The 26200-nt window shown below is 42.0% G+C and overlaps 1 protein-coding gene across 5 annotated transcripts; it reads right to left on the bottom strand.

Annotated features, from left to right (window-relative positions):
• Positions 1-8176: 8176 nt before the first annotated feature.
• RBM17 (RNA binding motif protein 17) lies at positions 8177-22483 on the bottom strand. 5 transcript variants are annotated; one of them, XM_072361439.1, is made up of 12 exons: positions 22425-22483; positions 21011-21151; positions 19638-19754; positions 18979-19145; positions 17853-17950; positions 17100-17156; positions 14961-15102; positions 13276-13427; positions 12319-12392; positions 11827-11925; positions 11264-11336; positions 8177-11123 (listed from the first exon to the last, which is right to left on the bottom strand). In XM_072361439.1, exons 2-12 carry the CDS (start codon positions 21131-21133, stop codon positions 11020-11022), a joined length of 1206 nt encoding a protein of 401 aa, XP_072217540.1. In that variant the 5' UTR covers positions 21134-21151; positions 22425-22483; the 3' UTR covers positions 8177-11019. The 5 variants fall into 5 exon arrangements, with proteins under 5 accessions (XP_072217540.1, XP_072217542.1, XP_072217538.1 ...); XM_072361441.1 differs by having other exon boundaries at positions 9632-11123; positions 22336-22473; XM_072361437.1 differs by having other exon boundaries at positions 9639-11123; positions 12319-12395.
• Between the last annotated feature and the right edge of the window lie 3717 nt (positions 22484-26200).

The following is a 26200-nucleotide window of genomic DNA, read 5'->3' as shown; positions in this document are numbered from 1 at the left end:
AAAGTGCATAAATCCTCAGTTGTTTTTGTTCTGCAACCTTGATCTTTCTTGGTTGCTCCAAAAACATCTCAGTAGGAACATCTCAAAGGTGATCAGGATCTATATTAGAGGATGGTGGTTAAGGTTGCTGGGAGGACCTTGCTTCCATCAGTTAGGCAAAGAGGCTTTACTCCATCCCCTTTGCAGTTGGAGTGGTGCAAAGGCTTAAATATCCCAAGCACAAAAGGGGTGGCAAATAAGTAAAACACCTGGTTGATAACTGGGATTTGCTCCAGTTGCTCTCTGTGTCGGGCCAGAAAGTTCCTGAACAGAACCATATCTCCATGTGTCTATTCTGCTTTTCCATGTTTTCCTCGTAGGCGATCTCTAGAAAGCAAATTGCGAGCTCCAGCCAAGGCCATCACAGGAATCGAAGCATCTTCTTGCCTCATTCTCTGTATTACATCCTACTGTTTTTCGCCCACAGAAAGCACCTCGGGCATCTCTACGTGGTGCCAAACAGTTTAAATAAACAGGAAAGTCTCCAAACATAGTCTGGGGATTTGTGGTATGCTAGGATTTTCATCCCACAGCCAGTATTCAACAGAAGAATGGCAAAATGTTGAGAATATTAAAAAAATAAATAAATATCTGGAAGCTGATGTCAAGATGGGATTTAGATGGAATCAAAACAACATATGGTTTGGGTTGGGGAAGCAAGGATGGCTCTTCTCTTGGTGGAGCGCAAACACCAGACTGCACGGGCAGAGAAAGCAGCTTGGCATCACTCAGGCTTTTAGGAACAGGTTGGGCAAACATGCTGGGAGTGGTCCTAGCCAACACTGATCCTGCCTCAGGGCTGAGGGATGGTGTAGATGGATTCTCAAGATCTTCCCAAGGCTTCCATGCTGGGAGAGGCACCAACAGCAGCGGTGTTTGCCAGCACCTTTCCCAGCCATGGCCTGTAGGAAGCTGTCTCCAAAGTAAACAAAAGCATGATTTAATGGCTATTGAAATGTTGGGGGAGTTGGTTAGTTGAAATTAATCCAGTGTCTTTCACCTTTATACCAGGTTTTAAGCCCACGTTTGGCTGAGATGCTGACTGCAGCCAGGTAGGCAGTGTTTGCACAGCCCAGACTCCTGACAAACTCCAGCTAAAAACCAAAACTGATCATTTTCATCAATATCTGCACATTTCAAGGGGCATGGGAGATGGGGTGCTCTGCCATGCTAAGATGCTCAACATTTCTGCACATACCTAAGGGAAGTGGAGACATATTAACCTATACATGGAGAAATTGATATTTCCATCAGTGATTGCCCAGCCAGGAAATCACTATTGAATTGACCTGCCTTTCCCATCAGCAGCATGGCAAGATGATACACAGGAACTGTCTGCAAGCCAGAGATGTCAGTGCTGTTCTTGGGCTGGAGCCATGCAGTCTTTTCATGCTGAGAATCAGACACAAGGATCCACTTTGCAAAGAGGCTTGTGCACTACGAACAAAAAATGATGTGAGCAGCTCATTTAAAATATTTATATCATCTCAAACTACTTGTGTGGCAGAAGCCCAAGAAAGACAAGGGTGCTCATAATAGCTGGCACTGAATGCATGGTGGGTCATGCTTACATGATCAGTCAGGCTTGCATAATTCTATTTCATCCTTTTGTAAGATGCTGGATTCCATGGACACAGGCTCTTAGCCCCTGGCCTCAGCCCCTGGATTACACCATGACTGAAGGTGTTGCTGCCCCAGACCTTATCCCCCTGCTCAGCTGTTCTTCTGCTGTTGTTCTCCTAAGCCAGTCTTTCTTAGCTCCCAAAATTGCACATCAGTGACCAGCCACTGGCCAACCTGTGTGTTGTTTATAGCCCCGAGTCTTCGGTTTTCAGTCCGCATCCTCACTTCTTCCAAGGCTATTCCCAATCATCCTGTGCTCCAGGTAGCAGAGACACCTGATTCCAAGCTCTGTTTTGCAGCTGCTGATAACAAGTTTGATGCTTCAGCCTTGAAAATTTAGCAGAAGGGAAAGTTGCAGAGAGGCCTATGGCTTCTTACTATGTCAACGGCAGTAACAATAGTGTTTGTGCTGGGAGAGCAGACAGCACACAACCAGGCTGTCAGAGTTTAAGGTGCAGCACAGGTTAGAAACAAGCAGCTCTTGGAGACTCTCCAGTCAGGCTCCACATGCACTGCAACCTGACCTAGACAGATTATTTTTGCTAGCCTGGTATTAGAGCTGGCATCCTCATATCACAAAGATTAGGTGCTCTATAAAGGTGTCATGAGAAGATTGGATTAGAGAGATGCGGGTCAAAGACTTAGGTAAAGGTGCTCTTGGTCCCTTGCACAGCTCTGGGCCCCAGTCTCATGTTCTGACTGCAGTAATCGGCTTTTGGGTTTGAGAAAGAAAGGCCCAAGAGTGCTGTAAGGAACTGGACAGCATTTCCCATGAGTGATCTGCATGCAGTAATTACTGCAACTGTACCACCCGCTGCCAGATACATACCTTAGCGGCTTTCTTGCAGATGCCTGCTCAAGCAGGTTCCTAGATGTGATTGTGCTCTTTCGATGCAAACCCAGCCTCTCTTCTCCAGGGATATTTCCATTGATTTCCATGGCTTTGAACTGCTGCAACACTCCTCCCCAGCACGGAGAGAAACACCTACATCCTTCTTCTGATGCATCCAGACTGACAACTAATCAATTCCTTCTCACCAAGTCCCCCTGAGAGGTGAATCCAGGCTTTACGTTTTTTCTTTCTGATTGATGTATGCATTGGTTTTATCAACGCCAATGTCACGATGTTCATAATACAAAAAGCCTCAGCCTTCTTGTGTTTTTATTTAATATTTCTTGAGCTTTGCCTAAAAAAAAAATGCTGGAGGAAAAACAAAGAACATCAGGCTATGTCCACAGATAAAGCAACTTGTTGGATAGAAATAAGACTAAGCCAGAACACTTTGGCAGAGCAAAGTGAGGGAGCAAATACATGAGCAGCACCGTGATAGATGGCCATATTTTCAGGACTTACTTTTTTTTTCTCTTTCTCAATCCTTAATTCCTGACTTCCTCTGAAGAGCTGAGACGTTGCAGGTGAATGTGATGCTCTGGGGACTTCATTTGCAAAAGCAGCCGCGTTGTGCTATATATGGTATGACGTGCAGAGCTTTAACTGGTGCATTGTATGGAGCTGGGCTGCATGCTCCTCTTTACGTTTATGTTTGAAGCAAATACCTGAATCCTGGCTTGAGTGCATTTCATTTCCATAAAGTTTCTTCCCTATCAAGCTCTTTATATGCCTCGCACATGCACAAAGAAGGAAGAAGAGTCACTGGGAACAGTTCCAACTCATATCCTCTCCCAGTGATGACAGTGAACCTCTGCAACTGCATAACCCCACTGTTCTCCTGAAGTGCCTCCAACAGCTCAAAATCCATCCATTTTCCCCTTCCCATCCTTGCAAGAGGAGCAGGTGCTGCTGGAGGAGCATGGGCTTGTTTTGCTAGAGTATCATTTGAGTTTTGGTTCACAGTTGCTATACAAGTTTTACAAGTTTGAAGCAGCAAAGTCCAAAAACACTACCCAGCTTTCTGCCCGCAGCAAGAGGTGGAGAGATCTGTGAAGAGCTGAAGACCTTTGCCTTGGCAGGACCACATGGATTCCTGAGCTGTCTCGGATGGAAGCAGGAGATCACGTCTTAGAGACTGAAAAACAAGAAAAGGGCTGTGAGGTGATGCTTAAAAACTGCTTTGGGAAAAACATGTTCTTCCTACAGGAGGAATGAGAGGTAGAAGAGAAACAAGAAAAGGGTCGGTTGTCTTCCTGTGAGATACCTTGTTTTCTTTATAGCTCAGGTTCTCTTGTGCTTTATCAGCTAGTAAAGCATGTATTGCTTAAAGCATCCTTGTAAAACCTCTGGCACCTGCTTTATCTGGTTTATGTTGTGAACAAAATTTAGTACTGGAGATGCTACTCTTGCTAGAAGATATAGGGGAATACCAGCCTTCATGCCTGCCAAAGAGGGGTTCTGCACAGGGAGCACAGCTGAAGGGGAGCACAGCTTCTGTCCCCCACCTATTGAGCTTAGGTTGCATTAATGCTGCATGGTGACCAGCAGCAGATGTATGGCTGAACTCTTGCATTCCTAAACTAACACAATAGGAACAAGGAACCAAGCTTTGTGCTTTGGGATTAACCTACTTTCTGTTACTTAAAAAGAAACACCATACACATTTGTGTGGTACAGAAACTGGAGAAAGCAGATGTGAGAGGAGAAATCTGCACAAGTGTGCGTGCTATCCCTTCTCCAATTAACTGCTTTGTTTCCTTTGGGTCTCATCTGCTCTGATCTTCCTCAGTGTCCATTTCCCACCCCATGTCTGGCATACAGATGGGCTTTGTCATATTCCTCTCTCCTGAGGAACACAGGAGTGGACATGGTAGGTCTGTACAACCTTTTCCAGCAGTTAAAAGCCCTGCAGACTTGAATCTGTTTTCTCCTCCTTACCACTAATTTGGTGCACTGCAACTCGAGTAACACTAAACTTGTAGCAATAAATAGCATGTAAAATCACTCTGGATATTGAAGGCATATAGCACATATACCTGCTGGCTTGTAGAAAGAGAAAGGCAATCATACCAACACAAGCAGTCATTATAAGAATGTTTCAGAGTTCACAGGTCCTTTGGTGAGGAGGAGAAAGAAGCAGCTGCCCATTTGTTGCTCCTGACACATACTGATGAGTAAGCATGGAGCTGCACAGGAGTTAAGGCTTCTGTGCTCTGGAGCTGGCTGACATTATAAACAAATCAGCCAATTCTTGCAAACTTGAACAATTCTATCATCCTCTAGGATGCATAAAACATCACTGCAGTCCTCTAAGGTAAAGTTTCATTTTCAAACTCACTGTGCAAATGGATAACAGGGAGATATGAGACCTCCCTTGAGATTCACCTCCTCTCTCACAGACCAGTTATTCACAGCACCTCAAAACATCCACATATATATCTCATTCATTACCGTAAGCACCAGTGCTGTCTCCTTTGTCAGCCCAGTTATTCCTCCAGAGCACCACAGCAAGCCAATGTTTAGAAAAAGAAAGGGTATCACGTTTCCTTCTAGGAGCTGCCTGCCCATCTTCAGCTGGGCTGTGCACAAGTCCTGTAACAACCAATGATCAGATGTTAGTGGTGCTGTGCAAACAATATGCTGCAGAGACCGTCTTTGTGGATTGCTTTTTGTTGTTGTTCCATCTACAAGGGTCAGTCTGATCTTCTTATGTGTTGTGTCTCCTTTCTACTTACAGTAACATGCTGGGGAGGTGGGGAAAGGTGAGGTGGGGAAGAGATCAGATCATCACCTCTTTGTTCTGAGGTCCATATGTTGAGCTAGAACTGAAATCTCAGTCTTTAGGAAAGTATATAAAGCTGGCTTTATATACTTTATATACTTTTACTTTATATAAAGACATAAAGCTGGCTGCCAGAGTGACCAGAGTAGTGCAAACAATATTTCCATTCACAGAGGGCAGGCCTTGAAGCAGTGACAAAATAATGACCACTCACATAACCCAAACTGGTTGGGATGTGACTGTTCTTTAGCTTCCATGCATCTAGAATGAAGTCTTCACAGAATGGCCTGGGTTGAAAAGGACCACAATGATCACCCATTTTCAACATCCCTGCTATGTGTAGGGTTGCCAACCACCAGACCAGGCTGCCCAGAGCCACATCCAGCCTGGCCTTGAATGCCTGCAGGGATGGGGCATCCACAACCTCCTTGGGCAACATGTTCCAGTGTGTCACCACCCTCCAAGAGAAAAACATCTGAGGGTGAAAAGTCATTTAATGGAAGCCTTGCCTGTAGGACAAATACAATTCTGAAGCTCAGAGGGTCTCCTCCTACATGCAAATGCACGTTAAAAAATGTAGACAGACGAACAGGAGAGTTTTCAAAGCAGCAGTTCCTGAGAGACTGTATATTCTCATTTCTCTGCTGGCAGCAAATTAACAAACTGAGTGCAGTGCTAATGCAATCAAATCTCTATTCCTCTTCTAAGGACAAGTGTCTCATCAATTAAAGGTATGAATTCACCCAGAGCCCAGTCATTACCACACAGTACTGCAGTTATTGGAACAGAGAGTGCTTGTAATCAACACGATTGGTTCTCTGCAACCGTAAGCAGCTCTTGATTTATTAGGGAAAGAAGCAAGGTTACAGTCAGGAAAACGTTATCAACACTTGGTACATCTGTTAGCAGCCCTCAGCTCTATGGATGCTCTTATTCTTTTCCAAAATTCTTCAGAGAATTTTCATTTATATTTTAAGATTCTGGAGCAGCAAATTCTAGAAAAAAATCACGAGCATCTGAGCAACAAGAAAATCATTAACAGCATTCAGCATGAGGTCACCAAGGGAAAGGACGCTTGACCAACTTAATTAACGTGTATGGTGAAGTGGAATGGTAAACAAAGGGAGAGCAGTGGATAATTGTCTACCAAGACTTCAGGAAGGCCTTTGAAATCATCTTCCCTATGATTCTCAGTGTGTTGTTGATGCCAAAAAGGTGGAGGAATGTGACCAGCAGGTGGTCACATATGGTTTACTCAGCACTGGTGAAGAACCTGGAGTACTGGGTCCGGTTCTGGACTCCACAGTATAGTCCAGGATGGACATAATGGAGAGTATCCAATAAAGGACAATGAAGATGAAATAGCTCTCTCCTTTGAGAAAAGGCTGAAACAGCTCTCAGCCTAGAGAACAGAAGGCTCAGGGGGAATCTCATCACTGCCTAAAACTATTTGAAGGGAATGTTGTAGAATGGGGATAAGCTCTTGTCAGTGGTGCCCAGCTCTAAGACAAGGAGCAGTGAGCACAAATCAGAGCACAAGAGATTTCTCTGAACATCAGGAAGTACATTCTATGCTCTATGGGTGACAGAGCACTGGCCTGGGCTGTCCAGAGTGGTCGTATTCCCCCCCCCTGCAGACCTTTGAAAGCTGCTTGGATATGGTCTTAGGCACCCTGCTCTGGGTGTCCCTATTTAAACAGAGGCTGGACCAGATGGACATTGATAGTCCAATAACACTGATTTCTGATGAGATCCAGAAGACAAATACAAGCACTTCCTGGATGTTGGTGCTGTATGACTTTTCACTAGCAGCTCTAGCTGGCCATGCCTGTTTGTTGGTACTTCTCAAACTGGGAAAAAGAAAACAAACAAACAAACAAATAATAATTAGAAGTTATTTTGAGTGCTATATTCTTACTGCTGCATCTGCTGGCAGAAGTGGAAGAGGCCATAATAATTTTCTTTCGCCTTCTAAAAAGATGTAATTTGCAACATGAGGTAAACTGCAACGTACCTGTGCATGGATCAGCATAGCATACAAGCAGAATCACCTGTAGAATTAACAACTTCAAGCTGATTCAGCAGGGCCTGGAATTTCAGCCTCTTGTTCCTGTGGTTGACATTCCTGTTGCTGCTGCACGGCTCATCTCAAATTTTCTTCTCTATAAAATCAACGACTGTTTACTATTTTACTACATCACAGTTCTGCCTCACAGAAAAGAGCATCAGAAGTACAAAGCGTGTTATTTTGATGAATGCTGGGCAATTAAGGAAAAAGGTCATTATAAAGTCTAAGTTTAAGGCTAGGAGCACTTACCATTTTCTGCCTTTAAATAAAAAGCAACTCCTCCTGAAGGAATTTGGGTTTTAGTTGCATAGTTGCAAATATAGGGCTATAGGGTATAATCTCACCTCTGCAACCAACCTTTTGCATGACCTTGGGCAAGACACATTTTAGCTGCCTCCTTCCTTCTTTGCACGGCTGTTTAGATAACATTTTGAGGCAACAACTCTCATCCTTCATATAATATTAGCACGTCGGGCTTACATTTGACAACAGTAATTTAAAACTTCACATTCCCTTTGAGCGCAAGGCTCATCAGATTTCTTCAGTCTGACACTAAGTGGGCAAGTGATGAACTGACAGATGAAATTCAGCATAAGCTAAATACAGAACAGCGCACGTAAGAAAATACAGTCATAACCGATGTTCATAATGATGGGCTCTGAAATAGCTGTTACCGCTCAGAAAGGAAACCTGGAGGTTATAAAAACTAAAAACTACAAAGGCATCAAAGTCAGTGCTTCCCTGCTTTTAAAATAGCAATCAGGCAAAATGTAACAGGCCGTCATTCTATTTGTTTTCTGTAATCATGGTTTTTTAAGGCATCACACAGAATGAAACAAAAATGTTATTGCTCTAGACAACAGTTGTGAAGTTACATTTACAATATACCTTACAGAAGAAAAAGTCAGCGCACAGCTTCAAGTACAGAAAGACAAAGAAATGAGTGCAAGTAAAAGTTCATAGGCGTAACAGAACTCCAAATTAAGTGCTGTGCTGCTTTTGGAAAAGGTGCTGACAAATTATGGAAGGAAAAAAGGATGCATAAGCAGAAAGAGCTGAAAGTGTTAAATGAAATGGAATTTGAGAACCTGAAAATCAATAACAACAGCTTCCAGAGGAGTTAGGAAGTAGAGAATTCACTAACTACATTTTTAAAGGCCATGCAAGTCATATCTGACAAAGCCTGAGCCAACACATCAACGCAGATAAAGTGGAAGAATATGCATTTGTAAAAAAGAGAATGCTTTTCTGCTAACTACCTGACTTATATCAAGTTACCTGTAAGGCCTTAGACTAAGGACCATGGTCAGTATGTCTGACCCTTTTCAGGTTTCCACTTGGGCTCTGTGTTTGTGTTTCCTGTAGCAGCACCTAGAGGCCAACAGCTCACAAACCATGCTCCAACATCACTAAACTCTGCTGCACCCAGCAAAATTACTACCTATAATGAACGAAGCTTGAAATGCAACTAAGACAACGTATATCTGCTCACACCACAGAAGGAGGTGAGCTGTCTTAGTGACCCCATGGTACAGATAAATAAATATTTATTTATGCATCTCCCCTATGCGGATCACTAAACCAACAAGCTGCTTTCTCTGTATTTACAGAGATAAGTGCAAGGCCTTAGTCTTAAACACTGACAATGATCTTCATAACTGAATGGCATAGAGCTCGCCAGTAAAGCAATTATCAGCAAACAGAAGACTTTGAACGCATTAAACTGGAAGCTCAGAAGTTGGTGCGACAGATTAAAAAGGCAGAAAAGCCAGTTAGAAGAAAAAGTCTGTAAACTCAGGAAGTGCTAACAGCTACTCATTCAGAACAGCGGTATTTGCTGAAATAAAAGCCTATTTTCCTGTTTCAAGTTATGTTCACATCACAATAAATGGATTACCAGCATGTAACTTTCTGCAGCATGACATTCAAATTGTTTAACTCCTGTAAGCAAATATATGCTAACGGCTATTAGGCTAATTTCTTTATTTTACTACATAGTAGAAAGAGCTTTAAAGTATATTGCTCAAGGTCAAACAGAAAACTAACAGCAGAGCTAATAGAATCTGAATTCTGTTATGGCCCCGAGACCTGTGGTTTTAGCATTAGTCAGGTTGGTTCTTCACCTTTGCTGCATTGAGGATCTTCTAATGGTGGATTACAGCCACTGCCAACACCTTGGAGGGAAGGCCTTGTGTAACAGAAGAGGACAGTAAGGAAGCTGACACACGGTAGGTAAAATACAAGTTGTTATTTTTTAAAAAAAAAATTGTTTTCTCTTTTACAGGCAAATGTTTGTACAGGGGTTGTTGGAACACAAGCAGACAAGATAAGCAAGAAACAAGACGAAGGGTCTGTCGTATGGATCTGCAGCCAAAACTTAATAAAAAGGCAAGAACTGGAGATACTCACAGCATTGATCAACTACAGATCTACATCCCCTCCCCCAAATACATGTGTATAACAGGAAAAAAGACATCCAGCATCAGCTTCTGAACAGCTAAAATGCCCTCAAAGCTCCCTTCCATTTTAATACCCACACAGCTTCAGTGGGAATTGTAAATGCAATGGAGCACACAGCCACCATCACTGCACAGCCTTCCCTTGCCACCTTTGTCACATACTGCTCCCAAACAAAAGGTGAACACGAAACCAGGAGCAGAATGCTACATACTATTTTACACCAGACTGCAAAGAGCTGCAGTGTTTAGAAGTTTAGTTTGTCATTTCTTCATACTTTTCTATGAACATCTTCTTCCACTCCATTCTTCTTAGGCATGAATCAATTAGAAGTTAGTTACCTACATTAGAAGAATTGAGAACATGATAGGTGGCCAGATGAAAGAATGAATTTCTCTCAGTTATATAAACAGCATTTCATTAAGTACCTGCAATCAGTTAAGGTTGGCTTTCTAGCAAAGACTGCCTGACAGTGTAGAGCATCTGCTAACAGTCCACTCATTCTGATTCAAATGCCTAAGCCTTTTTTATTTCCTTTCTCTTTCAATTTCCCTCTATTTAAATGTGTTTTCTTTGGACTTGGGAAGAAACAAAAACTCACTCCCTGTTACTTTAGTCTCCATTCTGGCATAGAAAATATTGTGCTAAAGTCAGGAAAGAACAAACTAGCTGCCAACTGTCCAACGACCCCAAATCACTCTGGTGTGCAGAGATGGAGGACTGACCAGCAAGAGTAATATCAGGAAAGAGAAGCATAATAGCACACAGTCCTTTTCCAAAGCTTCCCACTTACAGTGGATGCTGCACAGGAAAACTGTGAAGAAGCACCAGAACAAGGAAAACAGGAATACAGACAAAAGCATTTCCTCAGCAGTGGGTTTGCAAAATAATTGAAGTCAAGGGATGAAAAGTTCAAAACACCAAGGATTCCCAGAGCAATAAGCAGAATTGTGCAATTCAAAAACACAACAGACGTGAATCTTAATTTCAAAGGGCTTTATATTACAAAAAAATGAAGTCACAACGAATGCGAAAAATCCATTCAATGAGGCTTGTTTCCAGTCTGCTAGGAAAGCTACTTTCTCTTCTTTTTTTTCCCAGCCTACTGCTGAAAACATGATTGCCAAAACAGTGACACCTCGAGCTAGATTTTTAAAATCAAACTTGCTCTGCCAGATCCAGTACTCTGAACTTGTCCAGGTTGTAGAAACAAGCCTTCACCACTCGGCCGCCAAAGTATCTTCCATTTAGATCCACAACAGCTAGAATTGCAACAACAAAAAAAAAGAGGTCAGCAAGCAGCAATTCAGCAACTAAAAATCTGAGTCCAATGAGCGAGACTGTTTTAATCTCTTTGAAGAGGTGAACTCTGAAATTCATATGACACAGTTTAATAACCTACCTTTAATTGCAGACTCAACCCGTTCAAACTCCAAAAATATTCTTACAGCTTCATCATCAGGGGCACCAGGAATCTGAAAGAAAACCCAAAAACAAAACAAATGAAACCCCAACAGATCTGATTAGAACAGTAACAAAACCATTGCACTGCACTTCTTCACAAAAGCAGAATGTAAAATTAAGCCAATGTAATTCAATTCTTCAGTTGCCAAAGGGAGGTTGAAGACTGCCGAACTTGAGTCCTGTTTCTCTATGGAAACCTTTTGAATCAGCTCGGGTGAAAAGTTTCAGTAATCGAAACTTAGAAGCATCTCAAAGTGAAAGATTAATTTAGCAGGAGGAACTAGAAAAAGTTCCAAAACACTCCACAATTTTGCTATTTCTGACATTCAGAGCTCACACTTCACAAATATTGGAAACATTGGAATCACAACACAACAAAGGACCCTTTGATATCCTCTAATCTATGCTGCTCCTTCACAGCAGTAGTGTGCCAGTCATGAAAGACAAATGGCCAGTTCAACTTTTGGAGTAACCAGAACAAGAGAAAAGATTCTGTCTTACCTCAAAGATGACACATTTCCCAACCTTGCCATATTTTTCACATTCTTCCTTAGTTTCAACTTCCAGATCTTCATCCACCTCACCAGCACCCACCATATTCTGAAAGTTTAAACAATAAATGTAAGTCATTGGATGCAGCCTGAATAGACAATTATGTAGATAAATCACGGATGCATGCGACTGTGACTATGAATAACTTAAGCTATTGTTTACCAGGTCAAGAACCATTTGGTCACATTCCAGAGCCCAGACAGTTCCCTAATACTAAGACACTGTGACACGGTCCCTGTATAATCTAAACCAAAGTTGATATACAGTCACAAATTGTATGTTTTCCTGTGATACATTTTCTCCACAACACACAGAGCATCATGTAGGTGCAGTTCAGAATTGTCCAAACTGTACAGTCACTGTAACAGGAATGCAGGTTTTAGCAATTGAATCAGTTGTGCGTGCTGGAAACACCAAGACACAGCTTCAATCACAACTTACCCTTAGTAGGACCACTTTAGTTGGGCATTTCAGTATCTCAGTCAGTGGATTAGAATCTGCCTTCTTGGTTGCATCTGCTAGGAAGAGAAAAAAAGTTAATCATGGAATCATTTTAGACTAATGCTCATATGAAGGCTTTAATCAGAATCTTACTGTTAGCAAACAGTGAAATAAAAACCATTAAGCATAGTTTTGTACTGGTGAGGAAGAGTACTTCAGATCCTGTAGCTACTTGGAAGGTCAATATGCAAAAGAATCACTGCTTCAAAGATCATAGACAATGTCCTATTTCCTTGAGGGAAATCATTTGTGAGTTTAAAACTGCATCAGATCCACTAAGAATTAAAAAACAGATCTCCTGATTTCCAACACTTGTGTTCAGATTTGTGGTGTTCTAGTAAGTGGAGATGTTGTTTCTAGATCAAACAACAGCAGGGAAATGAGGGCATTATCTAACACACATGATAGGGGAAAAAAGCCAGCAGGAGTGCAGCAGGATCACTCACTGAAGTGAATGTACGAATGTACAGATAGAAGGTTTCTAGAACACCCCTAGGGTCAGTGACTCCACCACCTCCCTGGGCAGTCCATTCCAGTGCCTGACCACCCTTTCTGAGAAGTAATACTTCCTAATGTCCACCCCGAATCTCCCCTGCCGTAGCTTGAAACCATTCCCTCTGGTCCTATCACTAAGGACACGAAAAAGAGGCCAACCCCTCTACACTAAAGAAGAACAGCTTCACAGGGAGGATGAGTTAAAATAATTAATAGAAGACCACTTCAATAAAATGTTGTGAAGGTAAGTTCCCACAAGAAGGAGCACAAGGCATTGTTCCAACTAAGTAGTATTTTCTGCTAGAACCAAGGGCTAACAGAAATCCAGGAGGTCACACTGACCACAAACTGTTATTTCCCACAATCATTTTTCACAAAGTTATTGGTGCAGGACAAGATTACCTTTCTCTGTAGCATCACCAACAATGATCTTGCCACCCCTCTTGCTTGTTTTCTCTACAGAGAGTGCTGTGCTCAGCCCCTGTTCATGCTTTCCCAGCCCCTGGCCCTCTCTGAAACCATACTTCTGCATGATTTTATGAGCTACTGTCCCTCTGCAAAAAGAACAAAACCATGAGTTAGTAAAGGTTTCTTATAATAACATCATCATTGCATTTCTCCAGAGTGTGCAAGTACTCAAAAGTTGTTCACACTTTTCCAAACACATTCAAAGTTCTAGTAGCAGAGCAAGTCACACATCATGCAAAGTCCATTTAGTCCAGTTTCTAACCTTTTGTCAGTGGCTGGCATCAAAAGACTGAGAGAAAAGGCAGGTGTGGAACCATCTGCTTCCCCCATTAGATCACATTAAACTACCTACTGCTTTGAAGTCTGCATAGATCCAAAGAATGTGGTTTTGTTAGCGCTTCCTATGACAAACCTGGATATTCTCAGTATTAATTAACACAGCTCTTCTTTCTGGATTTTCAAGAGCTTACTAATGTAATAATTCTCTAATCTACTAAAAGTACCATCTTTGTTGGCATTTCTTTGGAGCACATAGCTGGATAGACCAAGGCATAAAAGAAATGTCATGGTACAGTAATTTACACCACAGTAAATAATGTACACTAAGTCACTTCCATTCTACCAAGAGGCATTTAAGATAACACAGAAAACACTGGATCAGTGACTACATGACACATACAAAGGCCTGACTTTGTAATGCTTGAAATCTGAAACACTAAGCCACAGAATAAACAGTAGTCAATTGTATAAGCAAAATATAACAGCAACTCCTTCAATGAAGTGAAGGTCCCAGCGTAGTGCTAAATAGAGGAGGTAGCAACACATAAATGGGTTCACCAGTACTACTTCAGTTGCACGGGTCTTTTTGTTTTGTTTTTTTACATTGCCCAGAAAAATGATGTTTCTACTGAAAAACTGATTGAAAAACTGTCTCCAAAAATAAATGTAGTGTAACAGTGTAATAAACTATGCTTTTATGGTTGTGTTTGTCCTGCATGCAGTTAGGATCATATCGAGTCTGCACTTCTGCAACACCTTGTATGACTGAAAAGAGAGCACACAGCTAACCATTACACCTTTCAAATGAGGTCTCGGGGCTATTTTTAACCATACATTTGACTTCATTTTGCCACCCACTGTAGAAACACAAGCATCACACACAACACAAACCCCAAGCAGAAAAGTAAACGGACAGATTTGCAACCACAGCTGTTCCCACACTCATGCAAATATGCTTTGAATTTCTGAAGAAACAAACTGGAGTTGAAATAGGCACATAACAGAATTAGGACAAAGCTGGAAAAGAAACCTAGTGGAACTAACAAGCCACCTCTGCTTTCCTGCAGACTACATTAGCTTGGACTGTACAACCCATAAACACTTCATGCTGGAATGTGGCTTCAGAACTTGTCTTAAAAACACAGACACCTCAAATGCATTTCTCTCATTCAAATAAATCCACTGCTTTTTCTGTATCCTGTCAGTTATGTCTACACGCACTCAGACTAACCATATACATACAATGTGTTATTTACTTCTACTGACAACTATTTTAACTTTTCATTCCTGTCACCTTCTAATGCTTTTTTCCACCATATGTGAATATGTCAAACATTTACCCCATGTTAGCAAGGAATGAGTTGCTAGGTCCTGTGGGGGAACGAGGTCTGTCTGGCTCATCGTACACTGGAGGAGGAATGGCTGCCTTGGAAGATGGTGCCCGAGGTCTTGACTCATCTTCATATGGGAATGATGCTACAGCTGAAGAAAAAGAGACATTTGCTTTGTCACTAAAATATGTTGCATGTTAGGAATGCCAGCATGCGATGCTTTCAGTCTCAGCTCATTTAGAGAAAGATCCCTATCTGCAAGTTGTACCTTATCTGCTTTACACAAAAACATCTTTCACATAAATCCAGACAAACGTTTCCTATGCACGCAGAGCTTTAACATCCCCTTATCTTCTTCCTCTTGCCACAGGATTTAAACTTAAAGAGTTATTCTGGATTTTCGTCATAGAACAAATGATGAGTTTATATGTATATATCATACATGTGTAAGTCTGTAACATATCCATTAACTTCTTACTTATCAAACTGAGAAAAACATTAAGCAGCCATGTGCACTACAGTGCGCCTATCCAGACAGAGGACAAACAAACTTAACGCTCCATTCATCAGGAACACAATTATGACATTATATCAATACACACATCTTAGGCCTAAAGGACTGTAAAGAAAGCACACAGAGGAGAAATCAGTGTTCCAAAAAGAATCAGCACAACCCAAAATATTTATACAGATCCCTCTGATAAGAGACACAGCACAGGGAAGAGATACGTATCATACAGATTACATTAGATTACTATCTTCTACTGAGAAGTCAAATTGAAAAATATAAAATAAAATGAAAAAAAAACCTACAACATAAGCCTACAGTGCACTGAAGAAAATATGCACAACACACTCTTGAATGTATTTATGGCCTTTTAAACTGAATTTGTTTTGAATTACCTTATTGTGAACTACTGTTTATATCTTTCCCCCTATGTCATATGTGAAGTTTAAGAACAGTGAGGAAAAAGAAAACACTATTTCAAATCAGAGCACCTTGAGTTGGAAAGGACCCACATTGAATCCACCCCCTGGCTCCACTCAGGACCACCCAAAATCTAAACCCATGTCTGAGGGCATTGTCCAAATGCCTCTTGAACTTTGGCAGCTCAGTGCCACCCTCTGGTATGGAGCTTTCCCTAACAGCCCCTGCCCCTCCTGACATGGCTCCATGCTGTTTCCTCTGGCCCTGTAGCTGTCACAGACAGCAGAGCTCAGAGCTTCCCCTCCGCTCCCTGTGCAGAGCTGTGGGCTACCATGAGATGGACTGAACTGCTGCACTTCTGCTACAGTGCTATTTTCTGAGGTTTTTCCAGTCTAGCTTTGGGTATCAAGTAACAAGCAGCACAAAGATTTCTTTGTATGCTCATCTCACAGAGCTCTCCCCTCAGGATATTTCTAACATTTCCAGCCTATATTTATTTTTCCCTGACTCTACTCAATTGCTCCTAATTATTTACTCAAAACATTTTCTGTTGCTAATGTTTACACACTTCAAATGCTTTCACTATTATATCATTCACTTACACCGCCAAACTTCCATTATTTTATTTTAATCTTCTTTCAAATAAAATCTGGCAGGTCCTTTATGTGCACTATTATCTTTAAGGGCATAAAACAATGAGCAGCACATCGTGTCATTTATAAACTTGACCAGATATACAAAGAGAACCCTTAGCATTCTGTTCTTACAGCACGATTCTGCCACCTAGTGGAATACTGCGATATTCAACCCAAACTCATTGAGGACAACCCTTTCATTGTGGACAACCTCATTCATAAGGCACCTCTGAAAGCAAAGGGCAATGGGAGAATTCTCTCTTCATACCACTGATGTTTTTCATCCTCCTGTCTTCAACATCACTTTTTTTACACCACAAATGAGTAACCAGGCACGGTTACAACAGAGCAGCCTGCTAAACCACTTCTCCAGCTATACAGAAAGAATCCTTTATAACAGAGACAGGAAACAGTAATATTATAGGTTCCCCACAGCCTCCCTGCAGTCAACAAACAACTAGAACAGGTCACCAGACAAGAAAGAACCACATGGAAAGAACAACAGGATGACTTCACTAAATAGAAAGCTGAGTGAGAATTAAGCAATATTACTGCTCTCAGAGAACAGGATTTTGGTGTACTTACGTTCTTTGTCCTTCTCAACCAGAGAAGTGGGTGGTGCAATTGCAGCTCCTCCCATACCTGTGAGTAAAACGGAAGAGAACATGTTTGTGTGATTAGGTTCTGCTGCTTGGAATAGCTGCACTGAGGTTTAACACAGCTGCTGGCTCCAAAAGCAGCAGCAAGAGTGAACGATCCGCATGAAAAGCTTACCAAAGAAGTTCATATTGCAATCATGCACCACATGTTGTTTCTAGAGTCAACATATTGCATAGAATTGCAAAGTTAAAGGCTACAAGGGAATCAAACCTTCAGTTCTAAAACAGTTCAATTAAGCCAATACTCCGCTCAAGCTTAACTACATAATAAGAGTACAGTACAAAGCCCCCTCCCCATTTTAATACGCAGCATTTTAAGGTAGTCACCAAATTGGTAAAGCACCAATAGTGAAAGCTCAATGGTGACTCTCATGGCTTCATTTTATCCCATGCTTCCCTTTTCTCCTGGAATCCACACCAGGTGTAAAGTTAAAATAGGTATTGACAAACCAGTGGAAAGGCACAAATAATCAAGATGACAGCTTCCACCACAGGAAAAAACACTGTATTAAAATAGCTACAATGTAATAAAACAACAGGTTTATTCTAGTGGCTCCAATGTTAACAGTATGCTTCCCAACTGAAGAAAAAGAGAAACACAAAATACATCAAACCAGGACTGTGACCACATCATCCTTGTCCCTTGTTTCTTCCTCCTACTAATAAATAGCTCCCTTACTTCTTTTTCTTCTCTCTCTTTCATAATCTTCATCTTCATCAGAATCCGGATCCGGTCTTCTTGAAAACCCACTGGCTTCATGCCTGTCCTTACGTCTTCTAGGAGACACAGCAAGTCAGGATAAGAAACAATCCAAGTCAACTCTGCTTTAACTCATGACACTACCTTTGCCATACGAATTATGTGGCATTTGGACAATTGAATTAGCAATTTATCATGTGCTTTCTATGAAAATGTAAGTAAACACCCTTACTTTTAGTGTTGTTTTTGTTGTTGTTGTTGTTTGTTTTTATCCTATTTTTAACAGGAAATGAATTCAAAACAAGATCATTTTCCATTTGCAAATCAATCAAGGATAAAGTATGGAAATGAGGAAGCCTATGAATAAATCTAGCCCAAACTGATGACACTGAAAGAAAGACTACAATGGAAGAGGTGCTGGATGCAAGCAACAGGATGGCAGTAGAGCTGTTAATGAATCATCCTGCATTGTAGAGATTCCCTTTCAAATTCCCCACCAAAGGCTATCTGAAGCAGCGATTATCAGTTTTAAAAGGAAAAAGTCTTCATGCTTAAACAGTGTAACTCCACAGACTTCATGATCTGTACTACAGTGAAACTGCTTATCAGTTTCACTTAGAATAACCAAATGTAATCTTGTTGCCTGGCTAATGTTTTACCAGCTATTTCAATAGGAAGTTGAATCTGCATTCAAAACCTTTAATAAGATTAAAGGGATTTCTTATTCCATAGACAAAGCACTGAAGTACTTAAAAATTAATATTCTTTTGTCCACAGGTAAGAGAAATAAATACATAATGTACTTAAACTGAATGCAAAACATGAAGGAAGTAATAGGCAACTATGCTTTGTAAAGGCAGCGCTCGTTATGCTTTAAAACTGAAATGAATTCAAAGGCCAGTGTGAAGTATGTAAAAAGGGAAAAGATTTATCTTTGAGTGTTGATAGGCATTTCTGATGTCAGGCTATATTGACAACAAACACTCTAAAATAATATTATTTGCTAAACCCAAAGAAATTCCCTGAAACTCTTCAGAGATGTACGTTTAACTGCCTATTCTTTACCTCACTGCCAATATGCCATATGTTAAAACAAAAGCCTTACTTTTCTCTCTCTTCAATTTCCTTTTGCCTCTCCAGCTCACGCTGCCTCTGTCGTTCCTCTCTTTGCCGCTTCACCACTTTTTCATAATCATTTGGAAACATAGGATCATATTCATCTGCCAAAGGAATCAATACATCTCCTGCAGAAAAACCACTAGGTACGGGATCCTTGAAAGAGAAAAAGGAGAACAGTGATGTTTGTCAGCTGAGATCATAGAATCACGGTCCTGGGCAACCTGTTTTGTGTATCCCTGCTTGAGTAGTGCTGTTGGACCAGACGACCTCCAAAGGTTCCACAACTGTATCACTGTGATAATTATTCATATCATTATACACTGGTGCATTGCAATTACCTTTGTTATTTACCTGTCCATTTTGCAAAGTATTCTGAAGCTGTCTAGAAGAAATGTGTTAGGAGCAATGTTTTATTTTAATTGCACATTCATCAGGATGCTTCCAAGTCGTATCACATGGAAGTGTGTAAAAAGCTGAAATGCTCATTAATTAAAGAACCTCTGAGCTGAGGTTCCAATTCTGGAAAACAAATCAGTTCTTTTAGCACTTGGAAAGACCATTTAAAAATAAAGTAGAGATGGTTGTCAAAGTATTCCAATTCAGAAACATCTGTTAACAGATGGAGCCCATCTGTTTTGTTCTTACCTTTAACCCAGCTGCTACATGAGGCGGTGTGTCCACGATCTGTCTCTCATCAGAAGAACTACCTCGTTTCAGGTCAATCACTGGAGCAAGTACTGTTGTTTGTTTGGTTCTCTGACTCTGAAAAACAGCCAACACATAAAGTACCTAAAATAGCACACTTTCTTCTTTTTAAGGAAGAGAGATCAGACTTTGCTTGTGCATGCATTGAAACACACAGCGATAGGTGAATGCTGTGCACTAGGATGAAAAGCACACATTAAAAGCACAGGGGACCTCTTTAGGTTGAACCTAGCAGATTTTTTCCCAAGAAGGGTCTTAAACCTATTCTAAAGACATGTTTTACCATCTAGCAAAATGTTATTGGTCCATTTTTCAAACTTATTCTATTCTTCTATTACCGGTACTCTATTTCACAGAACCATAGAATATCCTGGATTGAAAAGGACCCACAATGATCATCCAGCTTCAACTCCCCTGCTACGTGCAGGGTCACCAACTACCAGATGAAGCTGCCCAGCATCACATCCAGCCCGGGTATTTGTACACATGCAGACAAAGAAAATACCTAACACAGCAGCCATTTCCAATTTCATTCATGCACAATGCTCCAGCCAACAGCAAAAAACCCTGCTGTCAATTTTAGCAGTGTAAATCAGCGCCAATTCCAATGAATAAATGCCATGTCTCAGTATTCATCTGTATCAGTATTTAAGTAATCTCACTCTAGACCTTACAGATCACAAAGAACATACACTGCAAGAATCAAAACAGAATAACAGTACTGTGTAAAGGCACGAGGTGAAATACTGTCACAATAAATAGAGGAGAAAATGGCTTACAGCTTAAATTCAAGGAATTGGCTTACACTCCTTTTCCCTTCCATGTACACACAGTTTCTCTGAGTATTTCTAATGCACAATGATTTGTAATCTAGCACCTAAGGCCCTTTAAACAGAAAGCATAAAATGATGCAGATGTATAAGTAACAACTATATAATAAATGACCGGTAAGCAGCACTGGCAACTCTCAAGTGCAGCACAACCTTTAATTACACTTTAAACAAGAAAAAAAATAACTACCCTCATTATTTTCAATGCTAAATGTGAAGATCAGCTTTTGGCTCAAGCAGTACCAAGATTTGAGGCTCACAGCACACACCAATTCTTTGTTCAATTTTCATCTTGCCAGACTTCCAAGAACAGAGCTGAAGACCATCTTGTGCCCCCATCTGTTTTGTGAGGCCCTTTGCTACAAACCCACAGACAAATCCTAACAAAATCACCTCAAATCTGTATTACAAGGTCACGAACTCTCAATGATCTGAGTATGAAAGAATCTTTAATAACAAGAAGCAAAGTTAGGAAGTCGATACCTTCGCTTGAGTGAGAGCTGCCTTCTTCACCTGCAGTTGAGACTGCAGTAGTTTGAAGTTTTTAGACCAGCCTTCTGTTTTGGAATCGCTGGTCTCAACTCCCAAGTCGTCGTAAAGTGACATTTTCTCTTCAATTTAAAACTAGAAAACAACAACAATAACAAATAAATCAGACGAGGTCACAAATATACACCCAGTGCCCAGCTGCTGCTATTTAAGGTATGTCTGGTTATCATGTTTTTAAATAGCCTTTTTTCTTTTTCAAGCCAGAGAGAATTCCAAGCAATAACACTGGGCTTTTTGCTGCATAGTAGCAGACTATGCATACAGGACTACAGGTAAGACTGTGTAAAAATAACCACTCCAAAGGTAACGAATACTCTTCATAGGTGTTAAAAACATCCTAAACTTACACCTTTAGCACTACGTATCAATCATTTCAAGTCCTGAAGTTGCACTGGACCCCAGACCAATATTTGGAGGTTTACAATCAAGTTCAACATCAAGTGCAACATGATCCTCAGAACTTCAAGATCCAGGCAGAATTACTCTCTGCTGACATTAAAAGTGATCTGCACAAACATATCCACACTTCATTCACCTTCTTCAATATTACTGCTTTTTGCCTCCCTGTAGGTTTAAAAGGAATATCTCGTTGTAACTGTATTTGCCAGACGTTTAAAGGCCTTGCAAATACACAGACGTGCACGTATATAAAATTAGCAAAACAACACCAGCAGCAAGGTGAAATGAAATCTATCACCTTGAGCGTTACTTTGTCTAGCATGAAAGGTAGAAGGGAAAATGTGAATATAAACAGATCTCTGATAGAGAGAACAATGTGTGTAAGGCCATTATTTAGTCTGTATGAGGCCTGGACTATAGTCTCTCCTGCTTTAATAAGTTTCTCAACTTATTGCAATATTATGATGAACAGTCTACAGTGAAATCCTATAGTTTCATCGACAAGATCATGCTCTCACCGATCTGACAGGGAACTCAGGTGTTTGCTGCTAAAGATACACCTGAGATGCATTTAAAGCTATGGGAAAAGTCTCAGGTACAGCTGACAGCAAGCCCTAAAGGGGGCCACGTTCAGCAAAAACAAAAGACAAATAAATGAGGTGGAATTCCAGTGGAATAGGGCTCCATCCAACCTGGCCTTGAACTCCAAGGATGGAACACCCACAGACTCTCTAAGCTGCGAGCGGGCAGATACCGAGGCCGTGAGACATACAGGCCGCGCAGCGGGACTGAGGGGCCCGACCCCCCCCCACCCTATAGGCCTAAAACCCTCTGACGGGACCTTCTCTCACCCCACCCACCTCTACGCCTTCCCTCCCCGCACCCTCAGGACACGAAGCGGGCTTCCCGAGCGGGGTGTGCCGGTCGGGGCCCACCGCCCGCTGCTCACCCGTCACCGCGCCGCCGCCATGAGCCGGCCGCTAAGCCAGCCGGGAACCAATTCCCCTCACGGCCTCTGCGCCTGCGCGCTGCCGTCCGTCCTGCTGTTATAGTGCCCCCTAGCGGCTGGAGGTGGGAGAAGCATCCCCCGCCTCCATCTTTTCCCCTCCCAGTTTCGGCCCAGCGTACACCAGTATGATGTTGGAGAGGGACCCCTCCGGAGACAACAATAGTCCTGCCTCTTCCCATCGCTGCGGCCTCGGGGAGGTTGTTTTTGATGCGGGAGGAGTCGCTTTTATTTCCTGACATCCCTCTTGCAACCGGAGGCCTGACCGTGGAGCCCATTCCCACAAACAGGAGAGCCCCCAATGCAAAATCCTACACAGACAGAAATCAAACGATGTTGTTGGAGTTTCTGGCATGGTCGGGGCACTTGGTTAGGATTGCAGTGCGATCTGTTTCCTTATGGTTAGATGAAAAAGTCATAATATAGATAGTTCATAGATAGTAAAGCTGCTGCTTTGAGAAGAGCTGTTTCCAAGTTCTGGACTCTTCTCCTCCTATTTCTGCTGGCCCCTGCTAAGCAAACCTTTCTAGGCAGTGCGTTTCCAGATGGATCTATTTTAATAATAGCAGTGAAAGTGAGAAAGAAAATGCTCTTTGGTTTATTTATGGAGCATTTGCCAAGCGTTTTTTAGGAGTTGGACTAGATGGTTTTCAGAGGTTCCTTCCAACTCTAAGGGTTCTATGATTCTATGATTGAGGAGAAAAGTTTACACGCAGAGGGTGGTGATGCACTGGAACATGTTGCCCAAGGAGGTTGTGGATGCCCCATCCCTGGAGGCATTCAAGGCCAGGCTGGATGTGGCTCTGGGCAGCCTGGTCTGATGGTTGGCAACCCTGCACATAGCAGGGGGGTTGAAACCAGATGATCATTGTGATCCTTTTCAACCCAGCTCATTCTGTGATTCTATGATTTTCCCCTTGCCCTAGAAATGCCTGCAATCTTAAAGGAAGGAAATGATACGACGCACATTTCTGTAGCTCCGTGAAAGGAAGAAAATCAGCAGGATACATGAATGCTGATTTTACGGTGATAGAATCCCGCTGAGAAAAGACTGGTATCTTCTGTTAAAGGAAGGAATCAAATGGTTAATTGCATCAAAAGGTACTGAGAAAAATCACTGTGGATTGAAAGGCTGCAACTAAACAGCACAGCGCAATATCGCAGTGTGAAAGTCATTGGGAAGAGATTAGAGCGTGCAAAGGTAGAAAATGCAATCATAATGGGAAAATTCAATCCATGCTAGGCAGACTGGGAACAAGTCACAACAGGGAGGGTAATGACTGAGTTATTAGACCTATAAATAACTGCCTACTAAAGCAATGAATCGGGTAAATTGCTAGAGAAACAAGTCTTGCTTAAGTAAGTCTGCAAAGTGCATCTGATGTGGATCAAAATGTATCCGTCCCTTTTGGCAGGAGATACTTGTATGCACCTGCATAGGAGATGGGCAGATGACAAAATCTGCCTTGTTGATTTCAGGGAAGCACGGAGCAGCTGCAGGCAGGTAAAGGAATCTCAGCATGCTGCAAAGCATAGAGGTCCCCATGTAGAGAGGAGCAAAAAGTGATGGAGAGACAGTGGAATCAACCAGAAGCTGAAAGCACAAAGTTACAGAAGGATGGCATAGAGCTGGCTGGGTGATGAGATGGCAGATGGGACCCAATGTTAATGAATGCAAAGCAATGCACGCAAGAGAAAATAGCACTGACAAAACACACACAGCGGCAGGCTCTAAATCAGCTGCTGCCTTTGAAGGGATGCTGCATTCATTGCGGGTAATTTGCTAGAAATGCCAACTCAGTGCTCTGAGGGAAGCAAGAAAGCAAACAGGCTGCTGGAAATACTAAATAAAAAGAAGAAGAAAGCAAAATATAAATGCAGGACGCATGTGTACTTTGAACGGCCATCTGCAACCTTGGGCGTCAGTCACCCCTAAGAAGGAACAACACGATGTATAAACTTAAAGGCATCGGATGGCAGTGGAAAAGAGGCAGCTGGGGGTGGACCCAGAAAGCATCGAACATCCAAAATGGTACCAAAGAAAAGCGGGGAGGTGGGGAAAGGGGGAAATAATGCAATCTCCTTTATTCACCCTGATGGTGGTCTCTAAGGTGGAGGAAAAGAAAGAGAGATCGAGGATCTGTGCGCTGTGGGACGCTCTGGAGGATAAGTGGCATTGAAGAGGGATGAGAGGAGGTCCTGGAGGAGGGGATCTGATCTCTTGCGTTGTTTATTAGGTATCCTCGGAGGATGTGGGCTGCTCATATGCCAAAATGACATTAGGGGGCAGTGCGTCTCAAGCTTTGGGGTTAACGTGGTTGGGTGGGAGCGCGGGGACGGCAGCAGGGCGCAGAAACACCAGGGCTGCTCCGAGAGGGGTCTATAGGGTTCGGAAGGTGGGTGAAGCCTGTGGGATGGAGCTGTGGTTTCCAGCCGAGGGTTTCACTGCCAGCTGACCCCACTGCACGTTGTGCTGTTTGCTTTGGCTCAGGCAGAGCCTTCAACCCGTTCTGCACGCTTTGCTTATTTATTTCTTTAGGAAAGGGCTGTTTGATTGTCAATGTCATCTTCCCAGTGGCATTCAGCATTGTGTGGGTGGCAAAACAAAATGTGAGAAGGGCAGTGCCTATGGGAATTTAATACTGGCTCAGGAAGATCAGTTCAGGTTTGGGAAATCTCCAAGGAGGAATGATCTGTAAGAACTGAGAACAGGGACACAAAACACTTGACATATTCTTCCTTCTGCTGAGGGAACAGGTGAGAAACACCTACAAAAGAACCATAAAAAAACCATATATTTTGCTGTATAGAAAAATGACCCAAACTACGGAAAGATTTGTATCTAATATTTACTGTTTTTTACCTAATTTCACATTTTTTGGCTCAGTTCCACCATGAGAATGAATAAGAAATGCCCCAGAAGATAAATATTTCATCACAGATTAACGTGTCTGATAGACTAATTTCAATGTTTTGTTTTCTTTTCTATCACAGCTATAGAAAGCTGTGTTGCTATTGGCACTGCGCAGCGAAGTGTTTCTGTTTGGCTGGTGATGGGGAAGAGTACAATAAATGACGACACGACCGTTTTGTTCTAGCATCGCTGTCTCGAGCTTGAAGAGCTCAGAAAACATGTTGAAAATATAACAGTGAAAATATTACACATGACCAGACTCAGTGCAGATGGGACGTCTGCCGTCATTGAAAGGAAAAGAATAAATGGTTGTGCTGCTCTGCTAGGGAAAGGTTTTGGGTGGGAAGTTATTCAGATCCTCCCCCTATGTCAGCCATAAAGGGACTCTGGGTGCCAGAGATGCAGGTTTCTTCTGTGCTTAAAATCCCACTGGAGCATCAAGGAAATTGGAGGCATTCCAGGAGAGTTGTGTTTGTTCTTGTGAAAATAAAGAGGGATTTAAAAAAAAACACAAACATATATAGATATATCTATTAAACCTTTGCTGGATTGTTCGTGGTCTTTAAAATTAGAAGCTTTCAGAAAGATTTCAGAAGCCAAGAGAAACAGCGCGGGAGGGTTTGGAAGGGAAAGAAAGGATTAGCTTTGCAAGCTGCTTGCCTGCCTTCCCAGCCATGGCTGAGCGTGACTGTAGTGAAAGCTTTCTCTTTGGTCTTGCTGTCTTTCTGTGCTCCTACAATCAAACAAACGTTGGCTGAACCATTATATCTATAAGAAATTTCAAGAGCTTCCACTCCATTTTAAA

This window comes from Excalfactoria chinensis, chromosome 1 (genome assembly GCF_039878825.1).
Source record: "Excalfactoria chinensis isolate bCotChi1 chromosome 1, bCotChi1.hap2, whole genome shotgun sequence".
In the NCBI taxonomy this organism is placed as follows: domain Eukaryota; kingdom Metazoa; phylum Chordata; class Aves; order Galliformes; family Phasianidae; genus Excalfactoria; species Excalfactoria chinensis.
Note: the sequence above shows the minus strand (reverse complement) of the source record. Positions and strands in the feature narration are given on the sequence as shown.